Source organism: Leptonotus elevatus, chromosome 16 (assembly GCF_054856555.1).
Source record: "Leptonotus elevatus isolate MCC_2025b chromosome 16, RoL_Lele_1.0, whole genome shotgun sequence".
Lineage (NCBI taxonomy): Eukaryota > Metazoa > Chordata > Actinopteri > Syngnathiformes > Syngnathidae > Leptonotus > Leptonotus elevatus.
Genome location: NC_141254.1, coordinates 14,647,589 through 14,671,587, shown reverse-complemented (window position 1 = coordinate 14,671,587; position 23,999 = coordinate 14,647,589). Strand labels below are relative to the sequence as shown.

General features: G+C 37.7%; 2 protein-coding genes across 12 annotated transcripts in view; both read left to right on the top strand.

Moving 5' to 3' along the window:
• The window catches only part of LOC147160907 (seizure protein 6 homolog), a 96,435-nt gene that overhangs the window by 57,151 nt on the left and 15,285 nt on the right, over nt 1–23,999 (top strand). For all 6 annotated transcript variants that reach the window (XR_015097408.1, XR_015097407.1, XR_015097406.1 and 3 more), the window contains exons 4-6: nt 15,491–15,683; nt 21,869–22,054; nt 22,795–22,963. Coding sequence is in view for 2 of the 6 variants with exons in the window: in XM_086098721.1 (XP_085954847.1) it covers nt 15,491–15,683; nt 21,869–22,054; nt 22,795–22,963 (548 nt within the window). In the remaining 4 variants the exon portion in view is untranslated. The remainder of the gene's footprint in view (nt 1–15,490; nt 15,684–21,868; nt 22,055–22,794; nt 22,964–23,999) is intronic.
• On the top strand, nt 1,517–14,543 carry LOC147160908 (uncharacterized). 6 transcript variants are annotated; one of them, XR_015097398.1, is made up of 13 exons: nt 1,517–3,330; nt 4,042–4,183; nt 4,275–4,437; nt 6,215–6,416; nt 7,164–7,226; nt 7,820–7,882; nt 8,550–8,612; nt 9,280–9,342; nt 10,010–10,072; nt 10,740–10,802; nt 11,231–11,296; nt 11,424–11,510; nt 14,153–14,212. XR_015097398.1 is itself a non-coding variant. In XM_086098607.1 (13 exons), exons 2-13 carry the CDS (start codon nt 4,066–4,068, stop codon nt 14,228–14,230), a joined length of 1,053 nt encoding a protein of 350 aa, XP_085954733.1. In that variant the 5' UTR covers nt 1,530–3,330; nt 4,042–4,065; the 3' UTR covers nt 14,231–14,543. The 6 variants fall into 6 exon arrangements, 4 of the variants coding, with proteins under 4 accessions (XP_085954733.1, XP_085954735.1, XP_085954736.1 ...); XR_015097399.1 differs by lacking the exon at nt 11,231–11,296 and adding an exon at nt 11,143–11,169 and having other exon boundaries at nt 1,521–3,330; nt 10,740–11,035; nt 14,153–14,187; XM_086098607.1 differs by lacking the exon at nt 11,231–11,296 and adding an exon at nt 11,143–11,169 and having other exon boundaries at nt 1,530–3,330; nt 14,153–14,543.

Below are 23,999 nucleotides of genomic sequence, written 5' to 3'. Positions count from 1 at the left end.
CGAGACGAGGAACACCTGGACGAGACAGGAGGGGTTGAGGGAGCTGATTAGGAGACACGAAGGACTGGGTTGATGAGCACAGGTGGAAACAAAAGACCTAACGAAAAGGACGAGATCCTTATATATATATATATATATATATATATATATATATATATATATATATATATATGGTTATGCATGTCATGATGTGGATTTTGTTTTATATATATATATATATAAAACAAAATCCACATCATGACATGCATAACCATAAAGCGGTTACTAAATAATTGATTGAGATTTGCATTTTTCATGCCAATGGGTGTCATTATTGAAGAACTAATCATTTCAAACAAGACCCTATACCTATAATCTTTTTTACAAAAGCATCCTTCTAAATGTATTTTTAGTTCAACTTTAATTACTTGTTTCGGATCATTTCATAAGTGTTGTAACAATTGTATTGAATTGTATTTTAGATTTTTTTTTTCTTACCTTTCTTCGAGCATTTTGAAACTAGTGAGTGTACGGTAAACATTTGGGTAAAAAAATAACCCTAATTGGGTCAAGAATAGATCAAATGAATAACATACAAAAACCTAACTCTGATCCTAACGGGTTATTAATTTAATAAAAAGTTGGATCAAATTAAAATAATCAGCCCAGTTTGTTGAGATTGTTTTGTGATTTATTCATTTGACCCAACGTTTTGGGTTGATTATTTAATTTGGTAAAAAAATGAGCCGAACCATCTTTTTGAGTTATTAAATCCCAAAAGATGGGTCAAATAAAATTAACAACTCACAAAAAAGATATAGTTGTATTACTTTGACATATTATGATTAACAGTATATAATGATAATTACATCAATGTCATCATATTTGTAATATTTCATCCCTTCACCAATTGTGAGTCGATAACAGAATCAATAAGGAATCAGCTGATAAGCAGTGGTGATCATGGAATCTGAAGTGTAGCATTCTTGTCAATTCCCAACATTTTAAAACAATACAGTAAATGATAAGGTTCTAAAACGGATTATTTCCTAATAAATGAATGTGCCAAAAAAAAAAAACGAGATGCATTGAATGTTGCTCCTGTTTGGAGGTTTGAGGACAAGCAGCTGTGCAGAGCGGTGTCATGGTGGTCTGTGATAAAAATCAAATCAATCAAAGTGTCTGACCTCGTGGATAATTCCAGAAGGAGTCACCTCCAAACTCAGTCTCCAAGAGTCCATGAGCCTGCCTGCGCTTATTGTCAGCGCCGCCATCAGCCCGAGTGATAGTTTGTCAACGTGACCACATTTATTTTGTTGTTGTTGTTACTCCTGCGCGGTGTGCTCATACTGCCCACTGTCTCGGCTCTTCCGGACCGTCTCACTAACACTCAAGCGCACATATCACTTGGCGGGCAACATATTTTCAGCTCGTGTAGCATACCTGAAGCTCACAATCACTCCGCTGGCTTTCGGAGCAAGCTGTGATTTGTTTTGCTAGATGGCACAGTTGTGTTTCAAAATTGATGTAATAGATGTTTACGTCTTTTGACTGTGTGTGTGTGTGTGTGTGTGTGTGTGTGTGTGTGTGTGTGTGTGTGTGTGTTTGCCTTTGTGTATTATGAGGACATGTCACCTGAATACACGCAACACTGCGAGGACATTTTGAATTATGAGGACACAGCCCATGTCCTCATAATTCATTCAATGCAGAAGTGCTCCTAGGGGTGTAGAAGGCTTAAATCCAAAGTTTTAGCCAATGTCCTTGTAAACCATAAATACGTGAATGTGTGTATTTTTGTGTATTTGATGACGCCCCCTGTGGAAGGTCCTTGTAATGCACCACTTCATGAATAATTCACACCAGTGTATATTTCACAGCATTTGATTGGCTGACCGTCACCTGTCCCCACAATTACGCACATGTCCCCATAATTCAGTTTTTTCTCAAAATGCTGTGTATTGTGAATGTTTGTGTGTAGACTCAGAGCCTTCTTTTTTTTTTTTTTTTTGCAGCCACCAATTCCTAAGTAGATAAATTAAATAATGAAATACACTATGACATTTAATTATATATTTCAGCATTTAATTCTTGCAGTGGTTGTTTATTTGAAAATGTACAATGGTTACCAGCTGTTTATCACATCACTTTGAACAGCTGGAGGCAGAGACAGAGAAACTGTCAGTGCCGTACATTGATTCATCATTTAACATCCCACCCTGCCTTTACAGTATAACATCTTTCTGTACACCAGTGGCAAAATGTTTTGAGAATGACATTGATTTTCTTAAAATCTGCAGTGCTGACTTATTATTATTGTTTTTTTTATAGCAATTTGCATGTATGAATGTTATAGTGATTAGATGAATTGCAAATTCCCTATTTGCCATGAAAATTAAAGTAATTTCCTTTAGTGACCTTACAAACTTTAAGTGAAGAAGGCTTCAGGGCACCCAAGAAAATCCAGCAAATGCCAGGACTATCTCCCAAAGTTGATTCAGCTGCGGGATAAGGACATCACCACCAGTGTAGAGCTTGCTCAGGAATGGCAGTAAGCAGGTATGAGTCAATCTACACCCATGGTGAGGGAGTAAGACTTTTGGAGGATGGCCTGGTGTGACCAGTGAAAAAGGGATTCCATAAATACAGACCAAAATAAGGGAAAAAAGATTAAAGTTATTTTTCTCTGATTAACCCCCTTTCCAACTGCTTGGGGCATCTGGAAAAATGCTTGTCTGTTGAAGAAAAGGTGAGCGCTACCATTAGTCCTGCTTCATGCCAACAGTAAAGCTTCATGTGACCATTTGTTTGCAAGGTTGCTTCTTAGCCAAGAAATTGGGCTCGCTCACAATTTTGCCAAAGAACACATGCATCCATTACTGAAGTATAATACCAAAACATCCTAGGACCGCAACTGTGTGACAGCAGCAAGGTTATTTTATTTACTAAAGCAAATAAACATTTTCATTAATGAAAAAAAAAAAAAAAACGTTTTTAAAAAAACAAAACTAAAATCACATTTTACAATTAAAAAATTATCTATAATTCTAGCAATAATATCCTTTGTTTTCGTCTGTGGTAATTAATTTAGTATATGAGCCTTTGGGGTTAATTTTAAATGTGCTCTTTTTTTTTTTTACTGTAAAACTGTAAATCATACAATAGCCACTCTTATCAACAATGTTCATAATCCAACAACTGAACCAATTTGTTGATTTAAATGTGATTTATTATATTGTCCGGAGTACGGAAGTGACGTCATCTAGCAGCACCGAAAGAGAACCGCCCCCGGCTCTAATTACTTCACGTGACGTCCACTCAACGCAGATGGCTTGCAGCTGTGCTAATGAGGTAGGTTTAAAGTTCGACATTTTTCCTCCAAATTGTTTTTTTTATGTTGGTCGCTCGTGTACATTGCGCCTTGCAATTTCGCGGCAATGAATTATAATGCAAGTTCAGTGTAAGTGCAGCAAAACAAAAAGTCTGTTGATTATGATGGATGCAGATAATTATTTAGAATTGCTATGCTTTTGTTAGCGACGGTTAGCATAGCAAAGCTAACCGTCTGTTGAGTAAGATAAATGCTAATTTTATTTTTTAAGAGGAAAGCCATAACAGGGTGGATTGATAGGCTGGTTTGTGATGTGAAAATATACAAAGGAAAATACTGGTAAACGTTTTATGTCCCTGTATGGTGGAGTAATGAAGTTAATTACTCTGAATAAAAGGCTGACCATCCTAACTTAGTATGTGTCATTATGTCATTAATTTAATTTACAGTTACTCTTGTTTGTTCTAAACAATGGCTTAGTAATCACTTATAATTTGGTAAATTGCTGTATTTGTGTTTACTTACATTTGTTCTTTCAATAAAAATATTTCAGTAAAGTCTGTTAGTGTTCATTACATTTCATTTATGTAAATGTTTAGCAGAGCTGTATTTTATTTTGTTTGGCACATTTACTGTACACTGTACAGGCTTTCAAGGTACACTGAAAGTCAACTTCAAAACATCTGCGTCAAGTTACCTATCAAACTAATTGAAACTCATTTTTTCTAAAGCTTTAGATCATTATCTTCAGTAACATGTCAGTCATGAGGCGACAGAGAGCAAAAGTTAAGCCCAAAGACGAGGCAGCATACTTTTCATCCTTGGCTAAAGACAAGGATGGCTTCACCATAAAATATATCAATTCATTCAAAGGTGAGTATTGGTAAAATATTCTTTAGTATGGGCCTAGTTTTCATTATTGTTATAATGAAATATTTCTGATGTATCCTTTTTTCTATGTAAGGTCGAGGAGTGTTCAGTTGCTGCTCCTATCAGAAGGGAGACTTTCTCATTGAATATCGAGGAGAACTTGTAAGCAAACAGGAACGTGAAAACAGGCTGAGAGTTTATCATGATGCCCTGAAGGTTTTCATGTTTGAATTTCGCTATGATGGAAAAACACTATGGTATGTTTATATGGTGTGTTGTCATACTTAATTTTGGCTTTTTTTGGGAGTCGCCCTAAAAAATATAAACACCTGCAGGCTGCTACTTTGTATAGTGATTTTACTATGTTGTAAAACATAAGTTAAGTTAAGTTGACTATTTTGGGAAGAAATAGCAAATTAATTTACTCATAGTGTGACTTGCTCAACTTTATTTCTAAAGGACTATAAAATAACCATAGCCGCATACATAATGCTGTACATGGAATAAATATCAGTCATGCAATAAAGACGGGTAGAACAAAATAACACAAAACGAGTGAATAAATAAATCTTAGACATATTAGATGTCAACGTATTTTCTGTGAGTGTTCAATACTCAAATTAAGTCAAATACATATCATTACCAGAATGTATCAATAGTGTGCAGTTTTCAAAATAGACTACAGTGACTTAAATTTGAGTTCTCAACTATGTTAAAGTAAATTCCATTTAATGTTCAGAAGCGTTGAATGCTTGATTCTCTTTTTGGTGGATGAGTAAAACTAAAGTCAACTTATAGTTGTACTTGAAAGCATACCCGAGGGTTGTGTAAACTTATGTGAGCACATTATAATGGTGAGAAACCAGCTTAATGTCCATAAAATACAAAATACTGTGGCAATTGTTTTGATATTTTCCAGAGGTTGAAGTTGACATTAGTAGAGATGTGCTTGTGAATTTTGGTGACTATTAATAGCATTTTAGTGTCATTAAGCGACGTTAAGCTTTTGTACATTTACAGTTGTGCTCATAAGTTTACACACCCCAAGGGTATGTAAACTTTCAAGCAACTGTAACTTTCTCTAATTATAACAATTGCGGCACCTGCTAATTTAATCTGAAACATTTTCTGACAGTAATAACCCCCCAAAAATGGTGAACAGTTTAAGTGGAATGAACATTTGTCTCAAAAATCTTAATGTTAAATGATACCTTTTATCAAGAGAGAATGGGAGTACCTCGATCATTCGAATACTGTGAAAACTGTAGTCAAATCCGTGTTTTATTCTGTTTAATTTGTAAATAGAAACAAACATGGCGACAACTATTGGTGGTGCAAAGAATCACAAAAGTCACGGTTCGGATCGGATAGTTTTTCGGATCAGCAGAAAAGAGATAGAAGCTTGCTTTCATTTATTCTGTAAAACTCTTATTGCCCAGTAAATTAAACAAAAAATCAACACAACCTTTTTAATATGGCTGTTTAGGATTTAAGAACACAACTTTAAGCGCAATATGAGGCAGAAACATTATTTTATATATTGTCCATGCATAAAATAACAAGGTATTAATGGCTTAAAGTTGTGTTCCTAAAATCTAAATGGCCATATTTGACATGTTGAGTTTATTTTTATTTTGAATTGATCATCGTAAGCACGGTTATTTATTTATTTATTTATTCTGAATTTAAGCATAGTGCTCATGGTCAAACTGCATGGTATTACAGTGGCTTAAATGTTTATTTTAGGAATAACATTTCTAGTTTTTGATGAACACTCAGACCTACTATGCCTACGGTACGTAAATCAAATTTAGCTTCACTCAGTTTCATGAAGTTAAACATATTTTCTGACCTAAAATAACTAATTAAAATTAGTGTCCAGATGTTGATAAACTGAGTTGGGTATACTTTTTTTTAATAATAATTTTGTATTTTACCATTGACATTATAGTGGAAGAGGTGGGGGTTATTAATACATATCATGTGTGCTTGTCTTTATAGTTTTATTAATTTTGTCTTTTTTAATTTATTTAACAATTTCAGCATTGATGCAGCCAGAGAGGATAATTCACTTGGGAGACTCGTCAATGATGAACACATCAGCCCAAACAGCAAAATGCAGAGAATCACTGTAGACGGACAGCCCCATCTCTGTTTGTTTGCGACAAAGGACATTGAGCCAGGGGAGGAAATAACCTACAACTATGGCAATTTTGATTTTCCATGGAGACTAAAGGTAGAGACAAGTTAATTTTCACAAAGAGTTAACGGCTTGCTGTTTGAATTTAGGTTAATTTCCCAGTATTGTCACTATGAACAGGTGCATCTTTGGTGAAATACTGAAAATACCTATTGTTTATTTACATGATTATGCCTCAGCAACATAAAAAACCCCAAAAAACAAATAGGAATACAGTAGCCCATAATTAAAAATGTTAAGAGCGGTATATGGAAATTTAGTGGACACTGTAATTGAATTGAAAAGTAAAATATAGAATTTCTCCTCCCGTGTCACTGCATTACTGATTTAAAAACTTGCATAAACTGTCTACAGGGATTTTTAGTAACATTTTATCGTGCAAGTTTTGACAAAACAAAAAAAGGATTAATTATGATTATACAATGAAACTTTGAACCACTGAGCCAATGGAAACACCCGACGGTAAAAATACTGGCCAACTCTTTTGTCACTGTTATTTACAAAAACACAATTATTTTCTCAATATCATTATTATTTTTTATATTATAATTTTTTTTTACAATATTGTGACTTTTTTTTCTCAGTTATCGTGAGTATCGCCAACCTCACATCATGTTAATTATCATATCTTGATTTCTTATCATGACATTTGGATATTGTGTCATACATGTGACATACTAGAATTACTGGTCGCACATTCATGATTACATGAAATTGCATTATAACAGTCTTGTCTTAGTAAAAATTGTATTGTATTGGTATTTTTCTATTCATCTGCATCAGGTTTCCACTGAAAAACAACCTGATGAAGACAGAGCTATCACAGACTGCCCCAAAGTTGACCAGGTGACGAGATTTATTTTTTAATGTTGAAATCGGTTTTCAGAAGCAAGAAATTAGTGGAGGGTGGAGATACTAGGGCTGCACAATATATGGAAAAAATCTTGGCGCACGAATGGCTCATGCAATATGTTTATTGCAAAGACATGTAACAAAGGAATATTGGATTGATTGATTGACTTTAGTCTGGGGCTGAGCGATATGGCCAAAAAAAGAAATAAAAAGTCTTTAAAACCAACCATCCAACAATCTGCCACCACTTGTGCAAAATTACAACTCACAATAACATCTGGATGTAATGGAACATAATAGCTTTTAATAATCCAGAAGACAAAATTCGATTTCACGCTTTAGCAAATTTTCAACTATTACATTTTAAAAATGACGATTAAGCTAATTAATTTGATTTATTGCCCAGCCCTAGTTGAGTTTGATTTTGACCAATCAGAGACTAGCTTAATTGCGCATCGCCATACAAGAGAACCATTCACAATACTTTATTCTATTCATTGTACTGTAACTGTGTTAATGCACAGGTACAGTCTTGTGTGTTACTAAGAACAGAATTTTAGTTGTATTTTTCTCTTCATCTGCACCAGGTTTCAATTGAAGCACAACTTGATGAAGAGACAGCTGTGATAGAATGTGCCAAAGTTGACCAGGTGACTTGATTTCTCTTTGCATGTTGATGTTGAAATATTTTTTCGAAGCAAGACCCTGCACGGTATTTGAAAAAAATATATTGTCACACAAACGGCTCATGCAATATGTGTATTGCAAAGACATGTAACAAATTAATATTGGATTGCATACTTTAGTCTGACTTTGACCAATCAGAGACTAGCTTAATTGCACATCGCCATACAAGAGAATTGTATCGACGACCTTTACTAACAAAAAATAACTTAATTTGAAAGGATTTGATCTGCGCAGCCATCGCAGATACATAGTCTTCACAATGTTGTAGATGTGAATAACTGACACTCTGAGGACAGTGTATTTATACACTTAGTGTAAAATACGTTTTCAGGGCTTGGCTTTACAGATACAGTCCTCACAATTCATACTCTGGTCAGGTTTGGACTCTGTGAGGACTGTGTGTGTTTTCTGTTGTTTCATTGTGAAAAATAGATATCATCAATTTACTCAAACCTCTAATGCTGGTGGATTTATGTGATGCATTTATTTTTGTAATGGCAAATAAAATGTGTCTGCATTCACAATACTTTATTCTATTCATTGTACTGTAACTGTGTTAATGCACAGGTACAGTCTTGTGTGTTACTAAGAACAGAATTTTAGTTGTATTTTTCTCTTCATCTGCACCAGGTTTCAATTGAAGCACAACTTGATGAAGAGACAGCTGTGATAGAATGTGCCAAAGTTGACCAGGTGACTTGATTTCTCTTTGCATGTTGATGTTGAAATATTTTTTAGAAGCAAGACCCTGCACGGTATTTGAAAAAAATATATTGTCACACAAACGGCTCATGCAATATGTGTATTGCAAAGACATGTAACAAATTAATATTGGATTGCATACTTTAGTCTGACTTTGACCAATCAGAGACTAGCTTAATTGCACATCGCCATACAAGAGAATTGTATCGACGACCTTTACTAACAAAAAATAACTTAATTTGAAAGGATTTGATCTGCGCAGCCATCGCAGATACATAGTCCTCACAATGTTGTAGATGTGAATAACTGACACTCTGAGGACAGTGTATTTATACACTTAGTGTAAAATACGTTTTCAGGGCTTGGCTTTACAGATACAGTCCTCACAATTCATACTCTGGTCAGGTTTGGACTCTGTGAGGACTGTGTGTGTTTTCTGTTGTTTCATTGTGAAAAATAGATATCATCAATTTACTCAAACCTCTAATGCTGGTGGATTTATGTGATGCATTTATTTTTGTAATGGCAAATAAAATGTGTCTGCATTCACAATACTTTATTCTATTCATTGTACTGTAAATGTGTTAATGCACAGGTACAGTCTTGTGTGTTACTAAGAACAGAATTTTAGTTGTATTTTTCTCTTCATCTGCACCAGGTTTCAATTGAAGCACAACTTGATGAAGAGACAGCTGTGATAGAATGTGCCAAAGCTGACCAGGTGACTTGATTTCTCTTTGCATGTTGATGTTGAAATATTTTTTAGAAGCAAGACCCTGCACGGTATTTGAAAAAAATATATTGTCACACGAACGGCTCATGCAATATGTGTATTGCAAAGACATGTAACAAATTAATATTGGATTGCATACTTTAGTCTGACTTTGACCAATCAGAGACTAGCTTAATTGCACATCGCCATACAAGAGAATTGTATCGACGACCTTTACTAACAAAAAATAACTTAATTTGAAAGGATTTGATCTGCGCAGCCATCGCAGATACATAGTCCTCACAATGTTGTAGATGTGAATAACTGACACTCTGAGGACAGTGTATTTATACACTTAGTGTAAAATACGTTTTCAGGGCTTGGCTTTACAGATACAGTCCTCACAATTCATACTCTGGTCAGATTTGGACTCTGTGAGGACTGTGTGTGTTTTCTGTTGTTTCATTGTGAAAAATAGATATCATCAATTTACTCAAACCTCTAATGCTGGTGGATTTATGTGATGCATTTATTTTTGTAATGGCAAATAAAATGTGTCTGCATTCACAATACTTTATTCTATTCATTGTACTGTAACTGTGTTAATGCACAGGTACAGTCTTGTGTGTTACTAAGAACAGAATTTTAGTTGTATTTTTCTCTTCATCTGCACCAGGTTTCAATTGAAGCACAACTTGATGAAGAGACAGCTGTGATAGAATGTGCCAAAGTTGACCAGGTGACTTGATTTCTCTTTGCATGTTGATGTTGAAATATTTTTTAGAAGCAAGACCCTGCACGGTATTTGAAAAAAATATATTGTCACACGAACGGCTCATGCAATATGTGTATTGCAAAGACATGTAACAAATTAATATTGGATTGCATACTTTAGTCTGACTTTGACCAATCAGAGACTAGCTTAATTGCACATCGCCATACAAGAGAATTGTATCGACGACCGTTACTAACAAAAAATAACTTAATTTGAAAGGATTTGATCTGCGCAGCCATCGCAGATACATAGTCCTCACAATGTTGTAGATGTGAATAACTGACACTCTGAGGACAGTGTATTTATACACTTAGTGTAAAATACGTTTTCAGGGCTTGGCTTTACAGATACAGTCCTCACAATTCATACTCTGGTCAGGTTTGGACTCTGTGAGGACTGTGTGTGTTTTCTGTTGTTTCATTGTGAAAAATAGATATCATCAATTTACTCAAACCTCTAATGCTGGTGGATTTATGTGATGCATTTATTTTTGTAATGGCAAATAAAATGTGTCTGCATTCACAATACTTTATTCTATTCATTGTACTGTAACTGTGTTAATGCACAGGTACAGTCTTGTGTGTTACTAAGAACAGAATTTTAGTTGTATTTTTCTCTTCATCTGCACCAGGTTTCAATTGAAGCACAACTTGATGAAGAGACAGCTGTGATAGAATGTGCCAAAGTTGACCAGGTGACTTGATTTCTCTTTGCATGTTGATGTTGAAATATTTTTTAGAAGCAAGACCCTGCACGGTATTTGAAAAAAATATATTGTCACACAAACGGCTCATGCAATATGTGTATTGCAAAGACATGTAACAAATTAATATTGGATTGCATACTTTAGTCTGACTTTGACCAATCAGAGACTATCTTAATTGCGCATCGCCATCGTTGTTAAACAACCTTCAGGGCCCACACATGGTATGAGCCGCCATCTGATAACATGCTTTATTGTATGATTTGCGGCTTGTTGGCCAAACCTTGCAATTAATTATTTTTATTTTATTTTTAAAATATTCCACCTACAGATGATCCACAAGAAGGAACATCCAGAGGTATGGTTAAGAGTTACAATGTACTTCTGTGTGTTGTTTGCGCATTCCGACGGACTTTCAGACTTCCGACATCGGATTGGGGCATCAAGGCTTGGGAGGCACATATTGACCGTACCGCAAATGCCATGCAAGCATATGTCTGATAACGATACTTGGGCACCCCCGCACTACTAAATTATTATGTAAAGAAGAGTATCATGTTTAGTTCAAATTCTGTTGTAATACTACATTGAGCTATATTGTACTTTCTACAGGAACCGAGACATTGTGGCAGCCTGTTAAACAACCTTCAGGGCCCAAGGCCAAAAAAGCCAGGAAGACAAAGCCTCGTGGACATCACGGTAAATTACACAGACATACTATATAATAATGTACCACTTAAGCCTGGTTGACACGGTAGGATTTTAAAATTGTCGGCCGACTTCCAAACTGTGAGAGACGCCACGTGAAGAGAAAAAAATCACAAGAGTAACAGTTTTGAACGTACCGTTTGTGGTGTGCAGCCACACTGCACAATCAAACACACACACGAACAAAGTTCATTAATGAATGTGATACTAAAGTCCTGCAAAACCTCTTGAGTCAACAAACATACAGAATCAGTCACGATACTTCCTGGTTTGTTTTCAGCCGAAAAAGCGTCGTAAAAAGAAATGGTATTTAAAGCAGTGTAAATTGGCTCTGGGTGGCGAGGCATCACTTGCCCTTGGTGCTGCTGGCGCGGGTTCGCTTCCCGCCCGGAGACCACGTTTGTTCGTGTAGTATGTATGTGGATAAAAAAAAAAGTGTAATAGCGCAAGCACAGACTTTCTACTGCTCCATGACTGTATTGATTTTGGATTTCCCACCATCGTACTCGTCGGCTTGCTTTCGGATTGGCTGCGCTGTGGTTTTAACCTTGCTCTGCAAGATGAATTCTGGTGGTATTTTGTGAGTTACAAACTCCGAAGAATACATCTTGTACCAAGCCTGTTGATTTCCACCGATCCATGGTTCGGACCATTCCCCCCCTTGACGAGAACAAATACGACATTTTCATCTGTGGCTGTGATTGGTCAAAACAAATGTGCACAATGCTGCATCGTCCAATCAGCTCAAAGTATTGTACAGAATGTCCCACCTTACCCAAGCAAATCCCTGCGGAGCAGTCCCAGATTGATATTGTATATATTAACTTCCTTGAGTGAATCACAATATCAATCTGGCTATTGCCAGGTTACGTTTTTGTCCTCGGGGCACTCTGCACATGGAGTGAAGCTGGGCCAAAACAATCCAACATGTTGAATATCCCCAATTTCAAGTTGGAGGTCCTTCCTAGGGCCGATATCTGTATGAGCCGTGTGTGGCGTCAGCACACAGGACACACGGCAGGATTATCTGTTATGATTATCGTTTGGATGTCGGCAGGGGAAGTTTGGGGCTAAACTCTGGCCAATTCTCCGGCCATGTGAACCAGGCTTAATGTACCGCAGTAAAAATTAACAAGGATGAAATTATAATACATTTGTATGTACGCTTGGTCGCCATGGGACATGTACATGCACCAGCTCAGACTTGATCGGACATGATTATAGACTGCGCTTATATCTGAATTAATAAATGCAGCGTCATGTAATGGCATACATTTGCTCATCCAGTGATTCCTAATAAGTGTGCCGTGGCACAGTGCGCCATGAGAGCACTTATGGTGTGTTCTGGGGAAATAAAATTTTACTTAATTGGTCAACCACACCTCCCGCCCATTGACAGATGGGATGGGCTCAAGCATGCTTGCGACCCTCGAGAGAATATGGATGGATGGTCAGAAAATGATTTAGAATATATAATGAATGCTTGTTACACCATCTATGCCAGGAATGTATAGTGATAGAACAAATGAAGGCTCTTCCTTGGATGACAAAAGATAAATACAGTGGTACCTCAGAGTTTGAACATTCCTGTGAACTGTTCAAAGTCTTTGTTTTGTTTCTTAAATGTTGTTCAGTTTTTGCGGTAACATTAATTGCCCTACAGGGACATAAATAGAATTTAACTTGAAATTGTTTTCCATAGGAAATAATGTAAATGCAATTAATCAGTTCCCAAGCTCCCTAAACAGAACATTTGTATTTTAATTTATTTGTTATTTAATTTAACGTGTACAGTAAAAACAAAAAAACCTGACCTTTTTTGTTGTGGTGTGATTGCATCAGTGGATAAAAAAATGCACTCTCAAATGTACAGACCCCGTTATAAATTCCTCATGATTGCTATGTTAATGCAAGCTTTAGTTCAGTGCGGAGTTTGTGTATTTTACATTGGGCATATTGTTAGACTACTAAGGGGTCCTTGCATGCGCTGTTTAACGTCAGGCACATTATTAAACAGCTACGGAGGGGTCTTTGCGCCAGTATTTACGAAAGTAGTCACGATAGGTGCGATAATCTCCTTTCTTAAATCCACTGTAGTTTGTTTTTCCTTGCTTCCCCTGGCACTATTGTCTTTTTTTGGGCCCATGGCATAGAAAATTACCATGGAAAAATCAAAATGCACTCACGACTGTACGGGGCATCTCACGCTCTGACTTGTTATGAGCAGCGCCTCGTCTCGACTACCGTGATGTGAGCATTCGGCATCAGCCTGCTTCTCTAGGCTACCCTTTCAAGGTACATTCAGCTTTGCTTGGGTGTTTGAAACTCCGAGGCATTTTTACTCTTTTTTGGGGGGGGGGGTTCAAAGTCCGATTTGTACGAGCTCCAAGACATTCGAACTCCGAGGTTCCACTGTGATTGATATGTGTATTCACATCTTGTGACATTTTTGTTTGGGGTGTACCATGAGATTTTTCAGACTTAAAATGTACCCTGGCTTAGTCAGTCGTGAATCACTGTTAACGGTGACTATTGTGAGTTGAGATGGCATGTGTTGGTAAAAACTGAAAATGGTCTTTACTGTTGATATACAGTACATTTTGTGTTTCTAACAAATTATTTATTTTTCATAGAACTTCTCACAAATGAAATTGACGATCTTCGGAGAAAGAAAAAGCATCCTTGGTCTCCAGCTGAGGTTTCTGCTGTGATGAAGCATTTCAAAGACCTTATTAAGGAGGGGAAGTTTGCCACAAAAATACAATGTGATCTGTGCAAGACTGCAGAGCACCCTATCCTGGCAAATCGCACTGTTCAAAATATAAGAGACTTTGTACGCAATCGAGGTACTTCAATCAAAAAGAAAAGTGGCAAGTAAGCGGCCGCTTCGTTCTATGTTATCACTTTTAAGAGCTACCTAAGTTTAAGATGAGGCAGTCATGTTTTATAGAATAAAATGTTCAATGTTCAAGTTTAAGATGAGGCAGTCATGTTTAAAAGAATAAAATGTTCAATGTTCACTGACTCTTTTGCATCTGGTTTCATGTCTAGCTTATCCATTACAAAGCTGTACTTTACCTTGATAACCTGTTCTCACATTAGAAGCATTGTTTTATTAAAATACCAGTTTCAGTCGGTCCTAAAATTGTAAGTTGTAACATGGTGCTCAAGGACCAGGTATGACTTTGCATTTCACAGTATTGCTGTGCACAACAATGTGTCCTCATATCAGGTAAGTCATTACACATCAATGCCATTTTAGTTTGTGTAAAGTCAGAATGCCAGAACTTTCAAGTCACTTCAGTGACATGGTTGCTGTGTGTTGTGTAAACTTTGTCCTTGTAATGTGAGTTGGTCCTCATAATTACCATTTTTGTAATGGGCGTGGCTTATTTAGGTCATTATCTATGTCCTCACAATTACGGATTTTTTCAGGTTTTTCTTTTTTTCGTGTGTTGAGTTTTTTCAAGTTTTGAAGTGAAATTTCCCTGGACAACCCCAAAAAAAATTTTTGGGTGCAAGTCCCATCTCTCTGGCATTAGCAGAAAGGGGTGTCCCTGTAATACACAATTAAACCGGTTTGGAAAAAATGTCCTCATAATACACAGAGGCAAGTATGTGTGTGTGTGTGTGTGTGTGTGTGTGTGTGTGTGTGTGTGTGTGTGTGTGTGTGTGTGTGTGTGGGTGTGTGTGGGTGTGTGTGTGTGTGTGTGTGTGTGTGTGTGTGTGTGTGTTTTTTTAACCAGAAAACAGACATGGACTTGATACAACAGAGCACATAAGAGATGTACAAGGCTGACCATTTTGTTAAGCATGTAAAGATCAAGGACTTGATATATGATAAATCTGTATAAAATATGCTCATATAAAAAATGGTCAGTAAGACAAAACACTTAGAATTGACTCTGATAAATGTCAATGAAATACCAAACGTTTTGTAAGTATTACCTTTGTTCTGTGGTTTATTTTAGGTTCTGAATGCAAGTATGTCAGAAGGGGAGCAGGTGACAGTGGAGGACACGGGCGGCCGCGAAGCCTTTCCTCTTGCCAACGAGTCGGTCTTAATACGAGGTCTTGTGCTACGCAGTCGGAGCAACCAGATCTCCATCCGTTTCCGTAGCGACCAACAGCACAACTCAGGACTCCTTCAGCTCCATTACCAAGGTGAGATAATGATGAATGATCTAATGCGTCTGTGATGAAATATTCAGTTGAATATATATTATATATATATATATATATATATATATACATTTTCTTAATTGCTTGTCTATCCCAGCTGGCTTCAGGCAGTAGGCAGGGTACACCCTGAACTGGTTGCCAGCCAAACGCAGGGCACAAAGAGATGAACAAACATCCACACTCACACAATCACGCCTGTGGACAATTTGGAGTGTTCAATTAACCTGCCATGCATGTCTTTTGAATGTGGGAGGAAACCGGAGTACCCGGAGAAAACCCACGCAAGCACGGGGAGAACATGCAAACTCCACCCAGGAAGGCCGAAGCCCGGACTCGATCTCACGTCCTCTGCACTTGACCAGTCATCCACCGTGCCGCCCATATATATATATATATACATCGTATATACGGTATATATATATATATTTTTATATATATATATATATATATATATATATATATATATATATTTATAAATACATTTTTATATATAATATATATATATATATATATATATATATATATATATATATATATATATATATATATACGGTATATATACGGTGTGTGTATAGACAACATAGAATGAGTGCTAAAAACTATCCATCCATCCACAGTGTTAAAAAAAAAACCTGTTAGAATAAATCATTAGCGTGCTCTGGCAGCATATATGATGGCTCGTAAATTTGTCTTCAGCTTGCCAAGTGTGTGTGGGTGTGTGTGTGTGTGCGACATTGATCTTCCATGTCCACAACAATGTCTGTTTATTCTAGCAATCGCACAAAGTGGCCGCCAATTACATGCCCCATCGATTTGAGTTGATGGTGGAGCTGGTCAACAAAACATTCATTCCACCACATTACGGCAACTCTTTCATCAGCTCCAAAATGAAAAGCATCGTGCAAACATTGCCACCAATGGGAAATATATCATCCCATCTCGGGCCGGTTGTGGTCTGTTGCTGTGTGTGGTCAGACTGATGATAACATTGAAGGGTCAGTACAGATGCCATATGGCTTTTTAAATGACTATACCATACAATATGTTACATTCTGTTGAATGTTTCAACATATCCCTTATTTTCTCTGTTAGTTGCATAAATCACGACGTGGGCTTATCGGTACAATATCTTGTTGGTCTAAATTAAGATCGTTCAACCTTGGCAGAGGTCGGCGCTCTCATGAGTGCCATTCGACTTTACACTTAAATCAAATCTAGCCATGTGAAAAAAACCCGGTGCTGAGCTGATTTTAAATGGGGAGGGTGCACACACTGGAGACACAGCAGATATTTCAATTTGTCTTCGTCTCCCCACCAAGCCTCGGCGACACCTTGTCCTTTATAATGGGCTGTGAGAAATGTGATTGGACAAGCATGGAATAAGCGGGCGGATGGAGTTGTGTAGGGTTGGTCTCAGCTCGGAGTAATTAATATCTGCCGCGGCATCAGCACCGCCCGCCACTGATGGATGTTTCTACAACATTATTGTTGTGATATTCTACTGCTAAGATTTCGGTGTGTGGCAAGCGACTTCCTTGTAAAAGCTTAATTGATCACGTTTTAAGACAATATACATTAAAAAAAATAACAAATTAAAGAACCATGTATATGTAATTGGTTAAAATAGATCCATGTCCACCCAGCAGACTGCCTATCACGGCGTTGTTCAATGTTGCACTTTCGAACCCTTTTCATTTACAGGACTTCTTCGTATTTCCACTGCAGCCCAGCACCGCACCGTGCGAAGCCAGCATGGTGTTGCCGAGCGTTTGCATTACAGCTGACCGTGTCGGAAATGGACCGTGCGGAGCTACTCCCGGCCCTCACGCCGAGAGCGAGCCAAGGACATGACGTAAAACACCACGGCAGTTGATTGGGCGGTCGGTCCTGTGATGCCATCAGTAATGGACATCGGCGAGAGGAAAAAAACAAAAAAAACGTACCAGCCGTGTTCGTCTTCTTCTTCGCTCCCACTGCTATCAGCGTGTATAGCCTCGAGGGCTTTCCGACAATAAAACATCGTCCTTTTTATTAACATTGGTAAACAAGAGGCACTGACTCCTTAGAAGTCAGACCCAAAATAGAATCTCTGCCTATATTTCAATTTTGACATAATTGAAACGTTTGTTTTCAAAGCTTTTATTTATGGTTCAGTCAATTACACACTGTTCAACAATGTGATAGCAAAAACAAAAACAAAGATATAATATAATAGGGGTGTTAGAAAAAATCGATTTGGCAATATATCGTGATATTACAGTGAATCGGCCGAATCAATTTTTAAATATACATTTTTTATGGGTATTTTCACCAAAACGTCTTACTTAGGGTTAGGATTCACACATTAAGCATGGAAGAATGTTATATTAATGGAACATTAAGCCTTAATATTTTATTTCAGTGCTGTTCAAACATGAAACAGACTGCAACCTGAATTAACAGATAAATAATTACATTTTCATACAAATCTTACAGTGTACATGTACAAGTTTACTGATAAGTATTTTCAAAAATTTGAGTTTTAAAAAAATCGCAATAATCAATTTATAGATGTGCATCGGGATTAATCGGTATTGAATCGAATCGTGACCTATGAATCGTGATACGAATCGAATCGCCAGGTACTACAAAATTCACAATGTAGGCAATATAAGGTCAATTTTCAGCATTGTTCGGCTATTTTGTAAATTGTAATGACGAAATCATTGACATTATTGGAATGAATAAGAATATCAATGTAAAGCACGGACCAGAGAATGAGAATCTACAATGTACATAATCATGAAAATAAAGCAAATGTATTGAATGAATCGTTTATACATTCAGCGTCCGTACGTCCCAGGATGTCCAAACACACAGTGGCTTCTGTTGCACCGTTGTCACTCTCTACGTTTCTCCCGCTTAGTCTTTTAAATTAAAGCATTTACGTCAATTTATGTGCACAGTCTGCCATTCAACAGCTTCCTTTTACAATTATAAGAGTCACATGTATTGTAACTCCAGCCAAACTTCAAGTCAAGAAGGATGCTTCCCCTTTCCGGTGAACTTGCCTTACCACGTCCTTTTGATACGTTTGTTAGGAAAACGCAAAATGCCATATTTGACAGGGAACACCCACGTCTCAGGGTTGATCCACCCAGAGCGCGGATCTGGCATGAAGGTGCGTTAATGAGAGAATTAAGTCGCTGCCAGAATGTGTGCAGCCAGAAAAGAGTGCAGCTGTGCGCCCTTTCCCTCTTCTGCGCATATGGGAATATGGCTCAAGGAGAATATTTTAAGTAGCTGTAGTGTAAGAGTTTTTAAAATTCACAGACCATCAAACACGCCATTGACATTCTTCACAACTCATACATTTTACTGACAAGTGATGAGATCAAGAGGACCTATAAAGTTATTTTCTTTTCATAAACGAGCATTAAGTCAACCGTAAAATTATAAATTGGCCTGTTTGTTTAATCTCTTGGATAACATCTGAATCTGTGACAACTCATAAAAGCACAATTGTGCTTAATTTAAATGCAAACACATTTGTGCTCACATTGCCTCCACCTCGTGGTTTTATAACACCTACAGCATTTTACCCACACACTATCAACCGTGTCACCCTGCCTGAAGTTGATGTGAGTCATTATCACGCTTTACACAAGACAGTAATCATTTTTTGGGGGCGAACTGCTCTAATGAGTTTGTTGAACATTAGAAATGTATTTTTAAAAAATTCAAGAAATCTAAGGTTTGCAATCTAGACGGGGGCATTACAAATGAAACAGTGCTTGATTTGTTTTTGTCATCTTTGATTAAAGATGGATATTTTGCAACATTTTGTTGCTTCATGGCCACTACACGGTGTTTTGTTGTTCCACGTCATTGAATTAAATACGAAAACAGCTGTTTAATTTGGTTGTGTTATTGCTAATGCCGCAATTGTAGTATAAATGTTGCTTTCAGTCTGTCAGCGTTTGAAATTACAAGTATTTAATGAGAGGCTGATGACCTTATTTCCGCTTAAAAAACTTTTTTTTTTTAAATTACGTTCACAGACAATTTATATTTTAATGTATAATCTAGTTAATTGGTTCATAACCTGGGTTTGATTGAACCCCTTGTGAGATTCAGTAACTCCAACAAGGAGTGACCTAGTTATTATGGTTAAAAATGCATTAAACGTATAAAAAAAAACAATATTTTTGTGAGTGATTTCAATGCGTTAAGTGAATAATCAGGTTCAATAATGATGAAAATAGTTATATTTTCCATAATTCAAGACGGAATTTCAACTCAACTGTCAAAGATTAATTCCATTCTCTTGTCGAATGAAGGCTGACCTTTGGTGAGCGTGATCTGATCCCGTGACCTCCTCTAAAAAATAATCCGTAACTTGGAAACTTTAAGCCGTGCATCTGTTTCCTGTGGCCTGACGGTTCCACCGGCTAATCTCCCAGGCAGTGCAGCTATTATTTGTAATAGCTAAATAATCAGACTTTATGGCCCGGCATCTAGCGGAATGGAAGCAGCACAAAATTTAATACTTCTGGAATTGGCTCTACAAGTTTTGCCCACGGCTCTTCCGCTGCACGCTCAATAGGGATGTAAATGCTTCTAAGATAATAGCAATAACTAGGTTCATTGGAGCTAGTGATAAACGACGAATTGAATGGATGACCCAAGGGCAGCGCGCCCCGTCCCCGTGGCTTGCCGATTCGCTGCCGGGCGGGTGGGGTGGGGTGGGGGGGGGGGGGGGGGGTTGTAGTTTCATTAGTGGTGGAAAAGCAATGGCTTGTGTAAAAGAAAAACATAAGTCATTAAATTAAAACAAGAGATGGGGGCAGTTTTACAAGCAGTTTATGGCCATTAGGCTTTTGCAGCTATTTTCCCTTGAGGTTAATTTCACAGACAGGCATGTTTAGTACCAAGTTATATGTCTCATAAAGTCAAGTTTTCATCTCCTAAATGAGTATTTGGGATGGAAACTGTCTTTTGCGCAGTTTAGCAGTTATCATCTTAGTAATAAAACATGCAGACAACTAAAGCGATGCAGGCGTTCCAAGATGGATGCCTATCAAGATCCAGCTTTCCTTGTTGATACGCGCGGACTTTCTTTTTTACTAAAAAGTCCATTTATCAGAATATGCCAATCAAATCATTGGAAAACATGGCAGACAGAAAGTCTCAGCTCAATACAGTGAAAAGTGAAATATTTAATTTTGCAGCCTAAATTAAATTGCAATCTGGTTGTATTCATACCTGTATACTGTGTACTCTATTGACTTTGGATCAGGGATCAGCCTATGGCATTTTTGCCATACATATCGTTAGGAAGTCCAATGCGGCTTCCGTGGTAGTGCTGATGAAAAATTTGAATTGTCCGTCCCTGCTTTATATACGTACACTACATGCATGTCCTGCTACTAATAAGTGAATCATTAATTTATTGTATTCATTCTCAATTCATTCGCACTTTGCACATGACACATTTTTTCAAGTGCAGACATAAATGTGGATTTGAAGGTTATTTACAATGGACGGACTATAACTTGGAGTTGCGACCTAATGGCCATGAAGTTCCACTGTATCTTAACTTTAGGAAAGCATTTATGCAAATGTTATCTTTCAATATCCGATTTTTTGCCCCCCATTATATTATCTATCGCTGAGGCTTTGGGGACAGCTCATTAAGCAAGAAGTATGTGCAAAGTTGCAACGTTGAAACTCTTTCTGTAATTTTGCTTGCTAAACAATAGCTTTTATTGTACTGAGCCATCGTGGCTCTAATTATGTTTACTTGTTATGGAGCTCGCACATTTCCAGGAGTTTAAAAGTTGTGGTGCTACCATTAAAAGGCCTGCCCTAATGAGGTAGAACCGTGCGGTTATTAGACAGGAAGAGAGGTTGTTTAATAGCTTCCATTAGACTTGGTTTTCCACGAGAGAGCTCCGTCCTATTGCGTGCTGTTCATTTATTTTAAACGGGACAATCCAGTCTTGGGACATTGATTTCAACCTGCTGGAAGCACAGCTATGACAACATACGCTGGCCATTCATCTTTCCGAGTTACTGTATTACGAGCCCATAATGACTTGCAAGGACTTTGTTGAATTGTTCGTTGTTGTGTATGTTAAATATCACGAGATCTAAATACGTCTTCTGTGTTCTCCCTTTTTCTTTAGCTTTTGTGCTGAGCTGTTCATTCCCCAAAGAGCCAGCTGGTGGAGAGGTTTCCGTGACACACCTCTACGCCGGCGGAGAAGCTTATTTTAACTGTTTCAGCGGCTACCGGTTGAAAGGTCTCAAAATGCTCACGTGCCGCAACGCCACAACGCCGTACTGGGGCGGGAAGGAGCCCCAATGCATTGGTAAGGCAAAACGTAGTCGTTGGAATAATAATTTTCTGCATCTCGCTGATCTGATTCAGGGTCACGGGGAAGCTGGAGCACAGCTGATTCCGGAAGAAAAGCGGACTTCAGCCTTAAATGCTCGCCAGTGTGCACATACAGAGACCGACAATAATTCCTACTACATGTGTAAATATGATAATATCCAGTAGTAAAGTAAACATCTTCCATTTCTATGTTGCGTTCTATGTATATATACGTATTTCGTTTTAAACCAGTGAAATCCCTTTTTTGTAAATTCCTGCTCATTAGCATATTTTCTCTCAAGGGAACAAATGATTCTGATTAACAAAAGGTGTAGGGTTGGTTGTTTTCTACTGGGTTGATTACCGTGCAATGTGGGGCCAAATGAAGGTGTTTTCATACGATTAGCAACACGGACCGTTATTGTCTGGAGGCACTTAGCACCTGGCTTCTTTAATTACAACCGGGTTGCATGACTTTCCCTGTCCTGCTGGTAAACAGCTCATCTAACCAAATCCTGACTTACTCCATGCCCGCTTGCAGCTGCTCTGACTCTGAAACGATACTGCCACTGCGGCTGCCATTTTTAACAAATCTTTCATGCGCAGTCCCCCACTATCTGTGAACCTTTCAATGTGGACTAGTCTGCTGGTGGTCTATCAAGACTTTCCTCCAAAACCTTCCAGTTTGTGTGATTACTGTGGCTCATTTGGTCCTTTCCCCGCACCCTCATCCAGCATCCTGTGGCGGAATGATCAAAAACGCCACCTATGGTCGCATTGTCTCTCCTGGATTTCCTGGTAACTACAGCAACAACCTGACATGCCACTGGGTCCTGGAGGCCCCTGAAGACCAACGGCTGCACATTCACTTTGAGAAGGTGGCTCTGGCAGAGGACGATGATAGGTGCACACACACACACACACACTACATAGTATTGCACACACTTTTCTGAGAAACATGGCAGTCTGGACAATTACACCCTCAAGGCCAGCATGGCCAAATCAATGACACGGCTTTCAAGGCCAAATTCTTTCTATAGTCTTCATGCAGCTCACATTACAGTATACAACGTTAGGGACTAAGACGGAAGTGAGTATCTGTGTATTCCAAAATTGCACACTTTTTTTTTATAGCACATCAAATTTTCTTTCCACAGATAGACACAATTCCACCGGTTAGCTGTAGTCTGACTGTAGTAAGAAAAAGCTCAATTCCACTGATTAGCTATAGTAAGACTGTAGTAAGAAAAAGTGAAATACCACTGATTAGCTGTAGTAAGACTGTAGTAAGAAGAGCTGATTACGATCGGAGTCACCTACAGCATCTTATCCGTGCAGTGAGAGGTGTTTGCACTCCCAATAGGTCAGTACTATCAATATCTGGAAACAGAGCGCTAGCATAGTTGGAATTAAAATGATTAGCGCTGGCTATTTATATATGTATATATATATATATATATATATATATATAAGCTTGTAACTATTCCATCTTAGTTTTTTACTAACATACACATTTTATTTTTAATTTTATTTATATTTTTTTGAAAACAGGAATCTGTAGCTAAAAAAAAGAATTGACGTGATAACACTGTACTTTCTCCTCTTACTATCTATTATTATCATATTAATTCCATGTTAGCCACTGTCCACTTCCCTATGTTCCAATGTGTTCCAATTCTTCTTTGGTACAAACAGTGCATACGGTACGTCGCCCTTTTATGGTGACCTATGAAAAATAGTCACCAAAAAAAGCAAAGGTCTCACGTTGGAGTCTGATTTAACACCTGTTTAAATACCTATTTATGTTCTGTCTTGTGAATATGTAAATGGTGCAACAGAGAGAAGTGAGAAGCAGAAAGCATAAATTGCTGTCATCGCACACATGACCATTCACCTCATTTTGAGGTGGCAGACAACGTTATCGCAGCTGCACATCTTTT

Coding starts and splice junctions, on each gene's coding strand:
- LOC147160908 (XM_086098607.1), top strand. CDS start 4,066: ATGTCAGTCATGAGGCGACAGAGAGCAAAAGTTAAGCCCAAAGACGAG. Junction 9,343..10,009: donor AATGTGCCAAAGCTGACCAG/GTGACTTGATTT, acceptor CATCTGCACCAG/GTTTCAATTGAAGCACAACT. Junction 11,170..11,423: donor ACAAGAAGGAACATCCAGAG/GTATGGTTAAGA, acceptor TACTTTCTACAG/GAACCGAGACATTGTGGCAG.